An 18,390-nucleotide genomic window follows, 5' to 3' on the forward strand; every position below is an offset into this window, starting at 1 on the left:
ATTCGTATAGTGCATGCTTCAATCATATCTGCTTGGTTTTTCTTAAATAGCAACCATATCAGGTCTCTGCAACAGACTGGGCCTGGGGCATGGGAATGAAGAGGATTAGTCCTTTTCCTCTGCTGCAGACCTGGATCCAGACTGGACCCCCTGTGACTTGCCCCAGAACCGAGGTTTGCAGTGAAGGCAGAGAAAGTCCCCCTCTTCTCAGTGCTGCAGTTTCCAGGACAGTCTTCTGAGCATTGTCCTCTGCTTCTAACCCATATACGAGCATTTAAGACAGAAGGTGGGGAGTGGGTTGTCTCTCCCAAGCAGTGCAAAGAGCACAGCCAATTCCTCTGGCACCTTCTCAGGCCCTGACATGCTCCCCGTCCAGGTTTGTAAAGAGTTGCGTGTCACAGAAAGTGATGCCAATTGTTGGATCTTGGCTACGGCCATTGAAAGCACTAAAGGCAGCGATTATCAACCACTGGGCCATGGCACACTGGTGTGCCACAGACAGTCTGCAGGTGTGCTGCGGGACTTTGGGGTCAATTATTATTGGGGCAACTGGGGGATTTGAGCCCCCTACCAGCAGAATGGTGTGCCTTTGTCAATGGTCAAAAAACTGACAGTATGCCTTGACCACTGTAGCAACTTGTCAGTGTACCATGAGATGAAAAAGGTTGAAAATCACTGCACTAAAGCAACCACACGTAGCTGCACCTCTTTTTAGAAATAACTTGGGCTACAGCCTAGAAGCCACTGGGACTGAGGGTTTATATAAAAAAGGCACACAAGAAGTATTTCAGTATAGCAGAAACATCAACTGTATAGATTAGGGTGGGCAAACTCCAGCCCGGGGGCCATTTGCGGCCTCAGAGCCCCCAATCTGGCCCCCAGTCTTCAATGAGCCTCTGGACGATTGATGTCAGAGACTTTTGAGGCCAAGCAGTCCCGCGACTACCGGTCACAATCGCCAGATGTGAGCTGCAGGCCGAGCTAAGCAAGGCCTTTTATAGTCTCCATGTGTTTTCTGCTTTTCCCTGCGCATTATTTTAACAACTGCCCCCCCACCTCTGAACAAATTATGTCTTCATGCATTTCTGACTTGGTCTGCATGTTTTCACAGTTCATAGTTCTCATGTGGTTCTATATGCCTGTATTATAATTCTCATGTATATTATAAATAAGCTCAGTAAGATTCATTCATTCATACAAGTTCCGTCTCTAATGTATTCATTTATGTAAATTTATTCAAATTTGAAATGTTAATTCTTTTTTTCCAGCCCCCAACCCAGTGTCAGAGAGAAGATGTGGCCCTCCTGCCAAAATGTTTGCCCACCCCTGGTTTACGTTACCATCACATAAAACTGACATAGATGTAGCAAACTTATGTTTGAGAACAAACTTTATTGCACTGTCTTCCACGAAAGTAGACAATGAGTTTTAAAAACTGAATTTTCTTTACCTTGCAAGATTCAGAAATTTCAGAGTTTTTCTCCAAAAACCATTCAACTTAAAAAAATTTGGGTGGGGTTTGAGCAATTGACTTAACTGATACCACTAAAAGTATGGAAGATCATTTTGAAAGGAGAGCATTAACAACAAAAAAGGGCAAAATTGCTGAGCACCAAGAGACCTGTAAACATTACCTAGCTGTGAGATATTCACTTTTTCAAGAATGCTCCAATATGCCTAAGGTAACAGTTAAGTGTTCCCCATCTGGTCAAGACCCAATTGGGGGGGGGGGGGAGCTCAGCATATATTCCTTTTCAGTTGGATGCCTGTTCAAAGAAAAGACTTTGCACACAGGGTCTGGTAATTTAAACATTGCTCTAGCTCAGTGATTTTCAACCTTTTTCATCTCGCGGCACACTGGCAAGGCACTAAAATGGTCAAGGCACACCATCAGCTTTTTTGACAATTGACAAGGCACACTGTGCTGGCAATGGGGGCTCACATCCCCTAATGGTCCTATTGATAAATGACCCTCTCCCAAATTCCCGCGGCACACTTGGGGACCATTTGCGGCACACCAGTGTGCCACGGCACAGTGGTTGAAAATGGCTGCTCTAGCTACACAGGAGGGTTTGCCATGTGGCTATAGTAATGTTGAAAGGGATCCTGACTTTTATTATTTTTTTCCCCAGCACAGAGACAGTAAACGTGAATAGTGCAAAAACTGAAGGAGTCTTTATTCATTAATGAGGGCTATGTCCCATGTTGCCAAGATTCTGATTAAGCACTTTTAAGGCAATAAAAAGAAATGACAGAATTCGTAACACTGCTCAAAATTAACAGATTACTTGCATGTCAATAAGGGAAATGTTAAGGTGATTGAGTATCCAGAAGAAGTCGGTAACTTTTATAACTCTTATAGTCCCAATCAGGCCACCGTTTTGAACTTTGAACTAGGATAGTAACATAAGAAAATATGAGTGGAGTACATTACACTAGCAAAGCCACACATTGCAGTTACTTTTTGGTTTATATTTTGAATTATGTGAAATCAGCAAGGATAATTTTTAAAACATCGGCTTCCTTATTAAGTGTAAGCAGGTTTTGTTTTTACAGAAGAGGAAAGAAAATGCAAGTTACCATTAAGATGCAAAGAAAACCTGGCTAGTGACTTAAAAGTTTGTTTTACCTCTGCAAACAATTTTTTTTTTAAAGGCAAAGTGTATGATCTATGGAATACATCCTGAACCAGTGTAAACATGTTCATTTCCCAGAAATGAATATACAAAATGAACCAAAAAAAGATAAAGAGACAGAGACAGCCCTTTGCTGAGTTCAGCAATGACATCAAACAACATGGAACATTCAATTATATATTTATGCTTCATTTACAATTTAAGTCAAGGAAGAAAACCTGGATGAATTTTTAAATTTTGTTCGTTTCCTAGCCTATTCTATGGAGACTTGGGGCAGGTTGCAACACTCAGAAGATTCCCTGTAGTTTCTATACTGTACTGTGGGATTCTATGTCCAAAGTGATCCTCAGAATAACTCATTTATACAACTCCATTTACGTATGTATGTATGTACTTTAGAACAGATGAAAAGACAACTGCTTGCCCCAAGAGGCTCACAATCTAGAAACAATCAGAGGAAGGAGAATGGAGTGGAGGCAGGGTCAACAGGTGAAGAGTGTCTTCTTATTTAATGTAGACATACTTATGTTTAATTGCACCAGGTTATAAGTAGCAGGGAGTTCATTTGAGAGCTTATCTGTACAGCTGATAGTATATACATTTGTTGTTGTCACTTTCAGATTTTTTTAACCTTTAGTATGCCTTCCACTCTGCCCCCCACTTTTACATTTAGATTTCAATTTTTATATTTGATTCCATGACTTTCTGACAACTTAAGCAACTTATAAGTAGAACAACAACTACTGAACTAATGAACTAAATTAAAGCATAAAACATACACAGCAGGACTTGAAACAGCATCAGCCAAAATTGTAGCTGTATTCTGTGCATGTATGGGAAGTCTCCTCACCCTGGATGTTACAGAGGACCGTAATAATAATAACAATAAATAATAATAATAACAATAATAATAACTAGGTATTTATATACCGCCTTTCGGTCATCGGATGACTCCTCTGACTTTATTCAAGGCAGTTTACATAGGCCTTCTGTTGCAGTTCCAAAGGCCTGCTTCAGCAGGACAGCGAAGAAAATCCCAAACAAGGTTGGTGCAAGAACACAGCCCTGCTTCACTCCGCTTCGGATGTCAAAAGGGTCTGATGTGGAGCCATCGAAGACAACAGTGCCCTTCATGTCCTTGTGGAAAGATCTGATGATGCTGAGGAGCCTGGGTGGACATCCAATCTTGGGGAGAATCTTGAAGAGGCCGTCTCTGCTGACCAGGTCGAAAGCCTTCGTGAGATCTATGAAGGCTATAAAGAGTGGCTGTCGTTGTTCCCTGCATTTCTCCTGCAGTTGTCTAAGGGAGAATACCATATCAGTGGTGGACCTGTTGGCTCGGAATCCACACTGCGATTCTGGATAGACGCTCTCTGCAAGTACCTGGAGCCTCCTTAGTACAACTCAGGCAAACAGCTTTCCTACAACGCTAAGGAGAGAGATGCCGCGGTAGTTGTTGCAGTCACCCCTGTCACCTTTGTTCTTGTACAGCGTGATGATGTTTGCATCCCTCATGTCTTGAGGTACTCCACCTTCTCTCCAGCAGAGACAGAGGATTTCATGCAGCTCAGTGACGATGATCTCTTTGCAGCATTTTAGGACTTCAGCAGGGATGCTGTCTTTTCCAGGTGCCTTGCCAAAGGCAAGGGAGTCCAGGGCCACGTGAAGTTCTTCTAGGGTTGGTTCACTGTCAAGCTCTTCCAGAAAAGGCAGGCACTCAATGTTGTTCAGTGCTCCTTCGGTGACTACATTTTCTCTGGAATATAGCTCAGAGTAGTGCTGCACCCAGCGTTCCATCTGCTGCGCCCGATCCTGGATGACCTCGCCTGTGGCAGACTTCAGAGGGGCAATTTTCCTCTGTGTTGGACCTAGGGCCTGCTTGATACCATCATACATCCCCTTGATGTTGCCCGTGTCAGCTGCTATCTGTATCTCGGAACAGAGCTGGAGCCAGTAGTCGTTAGCACATCTCCTGGCAGTCTGTTGGACTTTGCTGCGAGCAGTTCGGAGGACCTGCAGGTTGCACTCACTGGGACAGGCCTTGTATGCTGCTTGAGCTCTCCTCTTTTCCTCAATGACTGGTGTCAACTCCTCAGATCAGACGGAAAGCTCTTCAACCTCTCCAGACTGAGAGCAAAATCCAAAGTCCAGCTGAAATGTCTGCGTGACTTCCTCTTTGCCGACGATGCAGCTGTCACTACCCACTCTGCCAAAGATCTCCAGCAGCTCATGGATCGTTTTAGCAAGGCCTGCCAAGATTTTGGACTGACAATCAGCCTGAAGAAAACACAGGTCATGGTTCAGGATGTGGACTCACCTCCCTGCATTACAATCTCTGAGCATGAACTGGAGGTTGTCCATGACTTTGTGTACCTTGGCTCAACGATCTCCGACACTCTTTCTCTCGATACCGAGCTAAACAAGCGCATTGGTAAAGCAGCTACCACGTTTTCCAGACTCACAAAGAGAGTCTGGTCCAACAAGAAGCTGACGGAACATACCAAGATCCAGGTCTACAGAGCTTGCGTCCTGAGTACACTTCTGTACTGCAGCGAGTCATGGACTCTTCGCTCACAACAGGAGAGGAAACTGAGTGCTTTCCACATGCGCTGCCTCCGACGCATCCTCGGCATCACCTGGCAGGACAAAGTTCCAAACAACACAGTCCTGGAACGTGCTGGAATCCCTAGCATGTATTCACTGCTGAAACAGAGACGCCTGCGTTGGCTTGGTCATGTCGTGAGAATGGATGATGGTCGGATCCCAAAGGATCTCCTCTATGGAGAACTCATGCAAGGAAAGCGCCCTACAGGTAGACCACAGCTGCGATACAAGGACATCTGCAAGAGGGATCTGAAGGCCTTAGGGATGGACCTCAATAAGTGGGAAACCCTGGCCTCTGAGCGGCCCGCTTGGAGGCAGGCTGTGCAGCATGGCCTTTCCCAGTTTGAAGAGACACTTTGCCAACAGTCTGAGGCTAAGAGGCAAAGAAGGAGGGCCCATAGCCAGGGAGACAGACCAGGGACAGACTGCACTTGCTCCCGGTGTGGAAGGGATTGTCACTCCCGGATTGGCCTTTTCAGCCACACTAGACGCTGTGCCAGAACCACCTTTCAGAGCGCGATACCATAGTCTTTCGAGACTGAAGGTTGCCAATACCTTTACATAGGCAGGTGTTTCTAAATCCCTCAAGGGGATTTTTACAATCATAGAGGTTCTCTCTCTTTCAAGAATGTTCCAATATGCCTAAGGTAACAAGTGTTCCCCACTTGGACAAGACCCAATTGGGGGGGGGGGGAACTCAGCATATATGGAAGAATGGATCTTCCTGGTTTGCTCTCACTTCTGGCCTCCAGTTCTCCCATGCAGGCTGACAAGCAGCTCCATCTCTCACATGGAGGGCAGCCAAGACACTTCTTGCTCACACCAAGAGCAGGTGGAATCACTCAGCTCGGCTTGTCAGCCATTCAGGGAGCTGCCGGTGTCCTCAAACTGGCGACCTTCTTATGTTATCTTCAGGCTAATGGAGGCTATACCCTCTAGACCAGGGATGCCCAAACCCCGGCCCTGGGGCCACTTGCGACCCTCGAAGCCTCTCAATGTGGCCCTCAGGGAGCCCCCAGTCTTCAATGAGCCTCTGGCCCATTAATTCTTATAAGTTCATCTTTAATATATTCATTTATGTAAACTTATGCAAATTTATTCAAATTTTAAATGTAAATTAATCCCCCCCCCCGGCCCCTGACACAGTGTCAGAGATGATGTGGCCCTCCTGCCAAAAACTTTGGACACCCCTGCTCTAGACCAGACCTCCTGCCTCCTATAATGGAATATATTCATCATGGCCATAGTCCTCTTCCGAGTAAGTTTGGAAACATTCTGTATCAAACTTCAGTACATTTGTTTCTCTGCAAGGTCTGTTAGACACTAACAGTGGGTCAATTTGCCTCTGCGGGATCCTGCCAGCCAAGCTGTATAAACCTTGTAATTCTTTCTGTTAATCCAGTCCCCTAGAGGCATCTTAATATTGGGGGAATTAAAGTCATTCTGCATGTAGTTTATTAATTTCAGTCACTGAGCTATGTAGCCAAAGCCTTAGGTTTTCCAGTGTTTGGGGGACTGCAAAGGAATGCTGCCACACAACTTTTCTTTGAAGATAACATCTGCACACCTAAAACCACAGTTTCATTTAGCAATAACTTATAAGCTGCTGACTTGCAAGTGGGAATCTGCTCCTCCTCTGGCAATTCCCATTGTTTCTGAAAACTAGTTACGCAAGTTTCCAGCAGAAGACAACCTGGATGTCGTGCATATTTCTTGTAGGTACAGAGTTATGCAGATTAGCAAATCCATTATTTAAGAAGACAGGACTGCTAGGATTTGGTGAATGATTTCCATGCTGAATGGTGTTACACAACAGCATGAGCATTAGCGACTACAGTGATAACAATGTGCCCAGCTCACAATATGGAAATATCCCAAGATGCCCAGTTCACCCATAAGGCTCTTCCCTGACCAAAAAGCTATCCCTCTCAGAGAACCAGTTAACTGTGATATTACGCCTCCAAGGGTGAACAGAAAGGTCCTAGACAAGGGCAATCAACAAACGAGGATAAAAAGGTTAGGGTAAAAGGGATGAGTCAGAGTGCCAGACCCCCTCTAACGGATATCTCTGTAAACAAACTGCTGATGTGTATTGAATTGCCATCCTCAGATCAACATCCTGTACTGATAACATGCCGAATGTTGTTTTGGGCGTCTGCCTGTATGTTATTTTTCCCTATAAAACCTGCATGATTGCAATCCTTCTGGGTCCTCCAAGTGTGTGGAGGTCCCGTTTGCAAACAGTAAACGTTAAGAAGTTCTTTGAATTCTCCTGTCGCCTGTTTGATTGCCTCTCCAAAATCCAAAGAATCGTGTGTGTGTGTGTGTGTGTGTGTGTGTGTGTGTGTGTGTGTGTGTTCATTCGGGGTCAACAGCAAACAAGAAGTGAAGTGCTTTTGTATTCTAATGCCCTGAATACTTAATTGGTGTCTCAATCAACTGTAAGTGTTGGTTAAATTCTTCAAAACAATGGAAGGAAAGGACTTCTACAGTATTTTTTTTCAGCCTTTAGCCACTCAGTGCCTTGACTTTATGGATACGAGAACTACTCATCACACCTAAAATGGGCCCAATGCAGTAGTACAGAAATCTACAGCATGACAAAAATGCTGCAACTTAAAAGCATTCTGCAAACTGCATATGCAAGTTGGGAACTTGTATAGCAGTGTTTCTCAAACTGTGGGCCAGGACCCACTAGGTGGGTCATGAGCCAATTTCAAGTGGGTCCCCTTTCATTTAAGTATTTTATTTCTAATAGATTAGACTTTATGCTACCATGGTATGTGATTGCATTTGGGGAAATGATACTTTCAACAGGCTACTATGTATATGCTTTTAACAATGATAGTAAATGGGACTTATTCCTGGGTAAGTGTGAGTAGCATTGCAACCCAGGATTGTTAAAAAATTTCCTGCTTGATGTCACTTTGGGTCATGACAGATGAGAAAATGTGCAGATCTTGTCCATGTTTTCAAGATATGAGAACACCCAAGTACCAATCTGGAAGAACCCAATTATAACGGGGGCTGGATAAATTTCTTGCAGGGGCCGCATTCAGACTGTGGGCCTTATGTCTGACACCCTTGCTTTAATATATGAATTATTGTACTATATTGCATCTGAAGCTGAGAAGGAGCAGTTTCCCTAAGGCTACCTAGTGAGTTAATGACCAAGGCAATGTTCACACTGGATAAAGACAGAAGAGCCCCAATTCACAATTCAGTCTTTTACATGGCATTCCTGGGTAGAAGTAAGCCTTTCTGAGTTCAATGGAATTTACCCCAAATATGCATGCATAGGATTGCAACATTAGTTACTACACTATACCAGCTCTGATAGATTGATATACACATATGGATACAAAGCAAAAGAAAGCTTGCACACAGCAGAGCCAAAAGGCAAAGAAAATGCAAGAGAGCACTATCATGACTCACAACTCAATGAGAATGCCAATCCAATCAGAGTGGGTGTAACTGATTCCCAGCTAACAGCCCTGGGTAATAAATGAAGCAAAGCAAGAAAGATAGACTTAACAGTTATACTGGTTACTAAAGTCACCTAAAGCCACTCCTAGAGTATCCTGTTTACTTAAATGAATTCTAACTCAGTTAAAGCCCATTCAGAGTAGGTGAACCAGTTGCTGAACCACTTTAGATGGCTAACCCGAAAGCAAGGAAATACCCAACATTTAACTAGACAAATTTTTGGTCACCAAAACAGCAGCAGAACAATTCAGAGAGAAAAGAAAGAAGGACCTTAAAACTAAGCCAGACCATTGGTTAATCTAATCCAGCATCAACTTCAACAGATCTACTGTTCAATAATTTTTAATTGTAGGTTCCAGAGACTGAATGCAGCAGACTAAATCTACCATATATGCTCTTGTTTCTACCCACCTTGATACCAGTTATGAACACTTAACATTGTTTCACATCCGGTGGGCTCAGGTGTGGCCAAGTCCGGCTCCACACGGATCTGGGGGATGCAGAATCTGGAGATATGGAGGCCCCACCTGTATTCTTTAAACTTATAACTGTTCAGAATTCCTGTTGGGCAAACCTCTGCAGGAAGAGGCACATGGAGCAATTGCAATGCATCACCAGATGATCCCCAAAGAGGAAACAGCCTCACAAACATGCAGGGTACAATCTCTTCAGGATTTTAAAAAGGTCAAAAACCAGCACTTCAGAGCAGAGGTTTTCAACCGCACCATTGGTATTCTGCGGGAGTTTGGAGCACAGCAGTTGAAAGGTGCTGACAAACTCTTACAGATTCTGTGGCTCTGTTACTAGGGCAAGAGCTGGCAGAGAAAGACTGACAGACAATTCATTATCACAGACAGTTGCCCTAGAAACAGAGCAACAGAACCCAGAAGAGTCTCCTGGAAACCAGAAATGGCATCTCAAGATGCAAATACCACAGAGCAGAGGTTCTTAAACTTTTTAGCACCAGGACCCCTTTAAGAATGATAATCTGTCAGGACCCACCAAAAGTGATGTCATTAACCTGGGAGTTATGGCATGGCCAAAACTGACAACATCAAGCAAGAAAATTTAACACACCCCATATGACAAAATCAAATCTTATTAATTAAGGGCCCAATCCTAATCAACTTTCCAGAACCGAGGAAGGACAAGGCAGCTCCAAGGTAAGGGAACAAACATTTCCTTACCTTGAGGAGGCCTCCATGACTGCCACCCAACTGCAGGATGCAGCACCTGCCCCATTGGCACAGCTATATCAGTGCTGAAAAGTTGGTTAGGATTTGGGACTAAATAAATTAAAAGTTTACAAAAAGTTCAAAAAATTTTTTAATAAAGAACCCCTTTCCTAAACCTCACAAGCAATTGCTGATCAGTTTAAAAAAGAATTCCTCAAACATCCCAAAGGCTCCATTCCTAGCCACACTTACCCAGAAGTAAGCCCCACTGATTACCATTGTTAAAAGCATAGACATTGTAGCCTGTTAAAAGGACAGGTCTGCAACATTTCCTCAAATGCAGTCATATACCATGGCAGCATCAAGTCTAATGGATTAAAAATAAAATACATATTGAAATGAATGGGTTCCCAACTGAAATTGGCTCGTGACACACCTAGTGGGTCCTGACCCACAATTTGAGAAACACTGCCATAGAGATCAGTGTGCCATGAGAAGAAAAACTTTCAAAATATCCAATTCCAATTGTGTCTCGAAACTTAATCAGCAGCTAGCGAGATGCTTGGAGCACTGTTCTAATGTACTCACTGCAGCCAACTTGAGCAGCTATTATTACCTAAGCACTCAGTGGCTATGTTCCACATCAGGTGAAGTTTCTAAGCAATCTTCAAGAGCAACCCAAGGAGAATACACTGCATTACACAGAGCTGAGATATACATACCAAGGTGTGTATGATTGCAGCCAGTTTCTATAAAACCCTAAAATTGGATTGCTCCCTGCCTACCATGGAGACCTTCTGCTCTCTCAATATCCTGTTTCAACAACTCCATTGAGCATGCAAACATGGAACTCTAAGAGGGCAATCAGCAACGGCATCCAGAGGTACTTCCCCCAATGATGTGCTACAGCTACTTTTAGAAACACTGCAAGACCTCTCTTTGGCTCGGACTTCAAGAACCTAAGTTATGCCTGAAAACGAACATGTGAATTTTATTTTATTTGGTTTCATTTTTTAATTTGAATAATTGTGTGTGATTTTGGACTGGATGCAACCTAAACGTATGCATACGGCTGCACATGCCTGATCTCGGAAGCTATGCAGGGTCAGGCCTAGTTAGTACTTGGATGGGAGACCGCCTGGGAATACCGGGTGCTGTAGACTTATACCATAGTCTTTCGAGACTGAAGGTTGCCAACCAAGGCTACAGGTCAATCCCTAGCATCTCCAGAAATGGTCGAGAAAGGCACTAGTTTGAAACCTTGGACAGCTGCTGCTAGCCCACAGGGACAATAAGGAGTTACATGAACCAATAACTAAGACACACGTGATTGTGACCAAGTAAATAGTCACCCTATTCCTCATGTACCCTATTCCAAGGTCCTCTGAACCCATCAGTACTAAAAATGCCAGTTCAAACTGTCCTTGTTCCCTTGAACAAAGCAATTTCCAATATGAATTTGAATGGCATTCAAGGTGCATTTCAGAGATCAGATCACAGCGGAGGCATGACCCCAAACACTGTCTGATACAGGCTCAGATTCCTCAGTCCTGCCCTTTAAAAAAAATAAATGCTCACACTTCTGGGTTTCAACAACGTGTGCAAGGAGCCCAGTAAGTAGGGGAATAATCAGCTTTGCACTCAAATAATGTGAATCAGAATCTGCTTTGCACTCACTCACTCAGTCTTGGATTGATGGAGGGAAACTGCGGTAGGCCCGGGGTGATAGGTACCCCTAGTCTGCCACCCCTTTGAACACCTCTTAAATCTGCCACTGATGCAAAGTACTTCCAGCCCCAACTGTCATAAACCCCCGCTATTTCTGTTATGGCTTTACAAAGTCTGATTACAAACCAAACACTCAGCTAGCTCTTTTCATCAGAAATTATAGAAGTGGAATATAGGAAAACTATTGCAAAATCAAAACATCTATTTTTATTGGAGCAATGCGGGTGAGGACAAAGAAGATGCTTTATAAAAAAAATTAGTATTTTAAGTTAACAGCTAGTTCCAATTACTCATATTCTTCTTTACCTCCTTTTTGACACTGTACTTCAGTAAGTCCAACATTTATTTCACCTCCCAAATGACAGAAGCCCTCGTATCAAGAACTCTCAATACCATTGATTTAGATTAAAACAAGCATGAGCAGGTAAAAAAAAACACCCTAAAATTTAAAGAACAGGGTAAAAATGTTTCAAGCCACTGTAGTTGCTATGTAGGGTTATCTGTTGTCAAGGCAACAGCATATATCTTAGTACTAATGGCCTGTCCTTTTGCCAGGCAACAAACAGCCTTGTGATGCAACTGCACCTGTCTCAGCTATGCGTTGCTATGGAGACACTCTAGTTACTATGGTTACCATCACGCTAATCGCCTAGCAAGGGCAGACATATAGCCGTCTCCCATGAAAGCCCAGCTGTTCCTCCCAATCTCTGCCTGAAGATTGATTGTCTGGCCATGTGACGGAACGCACCACTCAACTGCGATGCACGAGAACTTCATTAACATTGCCGGAATGAAATTACTTTGCTGCTGCTCCTTTTTCAAAAAAGCAAGAAAAAGTGTTCTAGTCGAGAGTAGGAATTTGCAGCAATAAAAATTCCATCCAAAATACACAAGCATTGCTTATCAATCCACAGTTCTGGTAGCAGGCGTTATCCACAGTCAGAAAAAAAACAGGGATGGGAGACAAAAAAGGCTTAAACATGTATATCTAGTGCAACAGGTGAATTGTTTTAAAGGCACTGCAGTGTTCATGAGTTTCTATAACTAATTTCTTTCCAAGGTGGTTCTTGTACAAAGAATAAACTAGTTTGGTATTTCACCACTATCTCACGCCTAATTCTTCCCTTGTGTAGATTGAACGACTCCAGCAGTTTTATGATTTCACTGACATTAATTTCTAAAGCACACATTCCAGCCCTAGTTCACCTTTTTCCACAGAACAGCAGAGTCTACTTGTTTTCAAAGAATGGATCTTGACAACTGCATAACCATACAAGCTTGCCTCACAGAGCAGGTAACCACAACAACAAGACGCTTTCAATTACCTGGAAGCAAGCGTTGACACAAGATTGGATAGCTGCCTTAACAACGCAGCTTCCCAAACACCGAGCAACAAGCTAGGGAAAGAAAATTCACCAGCAAAGTGCTTTGAGAGAGGTGCACTACTGCAAGACAAAAATCTGGATTGTTATCTTCCATTTTAAAGATTCCAGACGCTGCCAAGCATACAGGAGGAGGAGATGTTTGCTAACACCTGCAGAAGCCCTGCAAACTTTACTGAAGTTACAGTGAACTTGTGGGTTCCACCAGAAATGGTAAGAAACATGAGAGATCTAAACGAGGGTTTTTGCACTAATACTTGCTATGCTTCTCACAACTGTTTTAGTTCTTTACATGGGCAGAAGTTAGAATCCAGTATGCTGGTAGACCACCTAATCCCTGTGGTTTGCTGGACTTCTTGCAAAGACTGCTGATCTGGGTAAAAACTGGTCTGAGTATTCCATCTGTATTCCCAGATGGAATGCTCATGATCACTAACAGTACAATCCTATGCATGTCTACTCAGAAATAAGTGACATCTTGTTCAAAGGAGCTTACTTTCATGTGCATATAGGACTGTAGCCTTAAACACAAATTATGGTATTATCAGTAAAGCAGCCCCAAGTGTGCATTCTTGCTTTGTAAATTTAGCACACAATGATGGACCATAAGAATTCTAGTTTTAAAAAAAAAATCAGAAAATACACACAAAGCAGACCACAGAAGAATGAATTCAGCCGACTGGTTTATGCTCCTTGTTTGGTTAAATATTCAAAAGGGACAGACACAAGTTGCTCATATAAAAGTATACAAGTCCTCTTACCTTTGATATGCCTGAGGAGATGCTGGAGGTGTGCTGAACACATGCGAATATGGGTGGTAGGGAGTCTTTTTCAAAGCCTGAATAAGGTTTTGTCTATATTCTGGGTCTATACACCATAAAGACCCCTTCCCAATACTCTGCAAAGAAGGACAGAATGCAAAAATCAGTTTAAATGACATAAGTGTATATCCAACACTTCTTAGAAAATAGAAAATTCCTTCCTCCTGAACAGGAGAACTTATTTCTTTACCATAGTTTTCAGCTCAAGGACTGCTGTTTTTCAGCTCTCATGTTTATAAAGAATCAGGGCAGTCAAAGATTATTATTACGAAGAAAATGTACGTGTTGTAATGCTCTTCAACAAGCAGTAGCTCACAAAGCTGTTTCCACAGCTAAACAAACCAAATATAATAATAGTTTTCATATAACTAAAACAGAATAGAAAACTACAGTAGCTTTCTGGAAAACTCTCTTCTCTCTCTTACACACACTTAAATGTTGCTCATGGAACAAGCAGGAAAATAAATAAGCCTCTCAGACAGGAAATAAAAAGGTTATTCTCTTTTTGCTGTATAAAAGAAAATTGGAGAAGGGTTTTAAGTGCCCTAGCAACTAATTTCAAAAATAAAGTGGTCTTAATCCTCCAGCCAGCAGGCATTCACGTTAGACTATCCCCAAGAACTTCACCCATCTACTTTCTTTCTCGCCTGATTAAACACACACACTAAAAAAAAGATAACAGTTATTAAAGCAGAGCTGGAAAAAATGTACATATTTAGGACTTATGTTCTTGTTTGGGAGATCAGGAATTTTAGTTTCTAAACAGGGAGGATCATCATCAATCAGCTTTCATCAAAGTTTACTGTTATTTTCTCTTCAAAAAGAGTTATTTCTAGATTAAAAACGCTAGAAGCGTGCAAGGGAAAAGTTTCATGATGACCCTACTGCAACTCCAGACAAGACATAAGGCATGCCTAGAGCCAGGAGGCCACATGGCCCAGCTGCCATGCTAGAGCTGACAAAGCTGTTGTTACTGGAGAGAGCAGCTGCCACAATCCACAGGGCCCTTATCACTTTCTGCCTGGGAGCCGTTGCCTGTTCCAGCTAGTCACAAGCATGTTGGTACATTGTTCAGTGTTGAGCAACCAACTAAGCCCAGACCCACTTGATGTTTCCTGTAATTCGGGACCCAATCCTATCCAAGTTTCCTCAAGTAAGGGAACATGCATGAGGCTGCACTGGTGCTGGAAAGTTGGATAGGACTGGGCCTTTAGCTGCCCAAAAATACAGCACCAGCACCATAGTTATGGTTTGTGCATAATATGTCTCACCACAGGTTTCTGACAAATCTTTTTACCAGAATAGGAGGCTCACCCCTGCATAGCAATCTGTTGCTAAACTCAGAGTATACTGAATCCCCTAAATTACTTTTTGGGATTGAAGCTTTTGCTTAGGATAGTATTAAGTACATCTTAACAGAGCAAGTGCATGAGTATACCTTATCACCCCAACAAAAATCCCGTCTGAACAGGCACATTTGGAATGGCTCCGTTTAGAAATAATGGCCATGGCTTATAGCGGTGGCAAAAAAACTTAGCATTTGTGTATGCCCTCCTCCCCAGACAGCATGCTCAGACAGCAGGGATTGAGACTAGGTCTTTCTATATGCAAAGTAAGTCCTACCACTGGGCCAAGACTCTTCCCCAACACCAATAAGTCTTCTATAGCACACTAGGCACTGTACAGAATAAATCTTCTGACAAAGGCAGTGTCAATGTCCTCACTATAAGAACCTGCCCAAGTACTAAGATAATCCACTGAAGCCTCTCTCCAGGTCTCCCCTTTCCTGATTTTAAGAGGTGATGTAAGGGCCCCATCTCTCGAACTCGCTCCCCAAGGAAGGTTCTCTGGTGTTGAGTTTGATTTCTTTTCAGTGTCAGGTGAAGATTTACTTTTTGGTCTAATCATTTTAATTTAGCTTTAACACTATTTTAATGTCAAAATACTGCTATTTGGTTATTGTTTTACTTGTTCTTGTTTCATGTACATTTGGTAAGCTGCTCTGGGAGATCTTTTCAATTGAATAGCAGGATACTAACCTAGAAGGAAGACCCATTGAACTCAGTGGGACTAATTTTTGAGGAGATATGCATAGAATTATGCTACAAGTACCTTAGATACAATGCATGCATGAGCAACTAGGCCACATAAGTAAGAATGGGGCAGGGGAGAAACAGAAGGCCACAAGCAGAAGGAGAAAGTGGATGGCTGTGAGGAGACCCCAGTAACATGACACCAAGGCCAGGGAAGAATATGAATCTTTTCATGAAAAAGAGGAACACAAAGAAAGACTGTTAAATTTTGATTTAAATGAGCAAATAAAGTTTTAATACCAGAGTTGCTCAGGAAAAGCTCAATAAAAGAGCATCATGCAAAGATATGAAATACCCTTAGCTAACAGCACAATTCTTTTAAGACGTCCCATTATATTCAATGGGGCTTACTCCCAGAAAGCTGAGTGAAGGATTGCAGCCTAAATTGACGTTAAAAAGAACAGAAGTGCTTTACATATTTTAGGTTCTTCCACCAAATCATCAGGATGGAGAGAAAGTCATTTCAGTCAGATGTGTACACCTGTGGGCTGGGCAGAAATGGGTTAATTCCAAGGAGTTCACTGGTAGGCATAGAAAACATGCAGTGGTTACAAAAGGTTGATCAAGTAACAGAATTTTCTGTTTAGAAAAGGGACATTCTCCTGACATCTCGGTCTCTCAATAAGATGTCAGAGGACTAAGAACAAAGATCCAGGCTGAAGCATCCTTATCATAGTAATAGAATCATTATTCAAGTCACGAAATACTCAAGAATTTTTTTTCCCCAAAAGCCATCATTGACAAGATTTTCTTTGATACTAAAAAGATGTGAAGAACTTCTTGGGTCTCTCTTCAGGAAGAAAGAAAAGTTACTTTTCCAAATCAGTGGAATTTAGACCAATCACTTACTGATTAATTTCAATCTTCTGACATTTGGCATGCTACTCCACCAACTCTCCAAAGCCAGAAGTCAATAGCATCCCTAATCAAAAGCCATGAGGAAGAAAGCCCTTTGATTTCATTTGTCTCCAAGGCAACAAGTGACTATAGAGTGGATTAACAACTCCCAAATAATCTCAGCAAAGGAGTGTTTCAAACTCATTCAGTGCATTTCCTCTCAAGATTAGCTGTGGTCATTTATCCAGTTGTTTTACTTTATCTTCAATTATTAACAAAAGAAAGTGTGTGCTATTACATTTCTCCTTTCTTACTACTCCAACCTCAAAAATACATCCATTAAGGTTACTAGCCCATATTGTCCATTTGCACATCGTTTTACTCAGCAGTTCCCTACAAGAAGAAACATAAGCATGTTTTATAAAGCTTCCCCTTGGTGAATAGAGACAACCACTTGCAACATAAGAACTTTACCACCCTAGCATGCAATTAACTTGGTAAACCAGAATTGCTCTCCCAAGTGGGAAAACATAAATTCATACTGTGTTTTTCTGTTTTCCAAGATTCCTGGAAGGCATTTTGAATTCCTATTCCAGCCTCTTTAAGTAAAGCCCTTCCTCTTGAACTATGCAGAGCCTCAGGCTTGCTTGCAGCAGCTCCTTCAAGAAGAGAGGTGACCCTGCCTTCCCAGACCAAAGTGGAAAAGCAGCAAAACATCCCTGAAACCCATTGAACTTCGAACAGGAACCAAGGGGGAGGAGAGAACAGGAACTTGAACAGCTGCCTAACCCATATGAACAAAGACAACCTCCTACAAGGAAGAAAAAGGAACTTTTCCCCAGGGAAGTCACCCACACAGATACACAATAAAAGGCAGAAGCCTCCATAAACAAATAAAATCTATGGAAGAAGAGGTGAGTGAATGCTCTCCAGGGGTCCTGGAGAACAGAAATTCACAGTAAATACAGCCCTTCTTCCAGGTCTCCTGGAAGGCATTCTGAATTGTCATTCCGGACTCTCCAGGATTTATGAAAGCAGTGCTATCCCCAGATAGGTCTACAGGTGAACCCCCAATCCAAGTATCCAAAACTTACTGCAAAACCTTTTCCCCCAAATGCAGCACTGGCAGAGTAGACATCAATTCTATAATGTTAAGCATATGGGCTGAAGCCCTAGTGGCTGCCTGACAAATCCAGCCCAGAAACAAAATGCCCCCCAAATTAAGAAAAAGTGAAGCTTCCCTAGCTGCACAAGCAGTAACCTCTGCCAGTGGAACTTTCCCCAAGATTTCATGGGCCACAACTCTATAGCTGTGCATGCAATGAAATATTGTAGTCCTAGACACTTTTCTACCAAGGAAGTCACCCAAAATGAAACAAACAAGGATTTGAACTGTTGAACCAAACAGATATGATTCAGGTAAAAAATGCTCCATAAATGTTTGGTCTATATCAGCGGTTCCTAAAGTGATGGGTCGTGACCCACTATGGGAACTGGACCATTTCCCCTTAAGGGGAGTGGCCCAAGATGGGCCCTGACATAATGGATACCCCAACAGCGCCACAGCAACACTGCAGGGACCCAGGGGCATGTAAATATACCTGGGGGGGAGTTGTGAGGACTCCCAG

At 42.7% G+C, this 18,390-nt stretch overlaps 1 protein-coding gene across 3 annotated transcripts in view; it reads right to left on the reverse strand.

The window, feature by feature from the left end:
- FOXN3 (forkhead box N3) overlaps positions 1–18,390 on the reverse strand; it is a 188,803-nt gene that overhangs the window by 127,760 nt on the left and 42,653 nt on the right. For all 3 annotated transcript variants that reach the window (XM_066628300.1, XM_066628291.1, XM_066628284.1), the window contains exon 3: positions 13,773–13,909. In XM_066628300.1, the coding sequence (XP_066484397.1) occupies positions 13,773–13,909 (137 nt within the window). The remainder of the gene's footprint in view (positions 1–13,772; positions 13,910–18,390) is intronic.

This window comes from Tiliqua scincoides, chromosome 1 (genome assembly GCF_035046505.1).
Source record: "Tiliqua scincoides isolate rTilSci1 chromosome 1, rTilSci1.hap2, whole genome shotgun sequence".
Lineage (NCBI taxonomy): Eukaryota > Metazoa > Chordata > Lepidosauria > Squamata > Scincidae > Tiliqua > Tiliqua scincoides.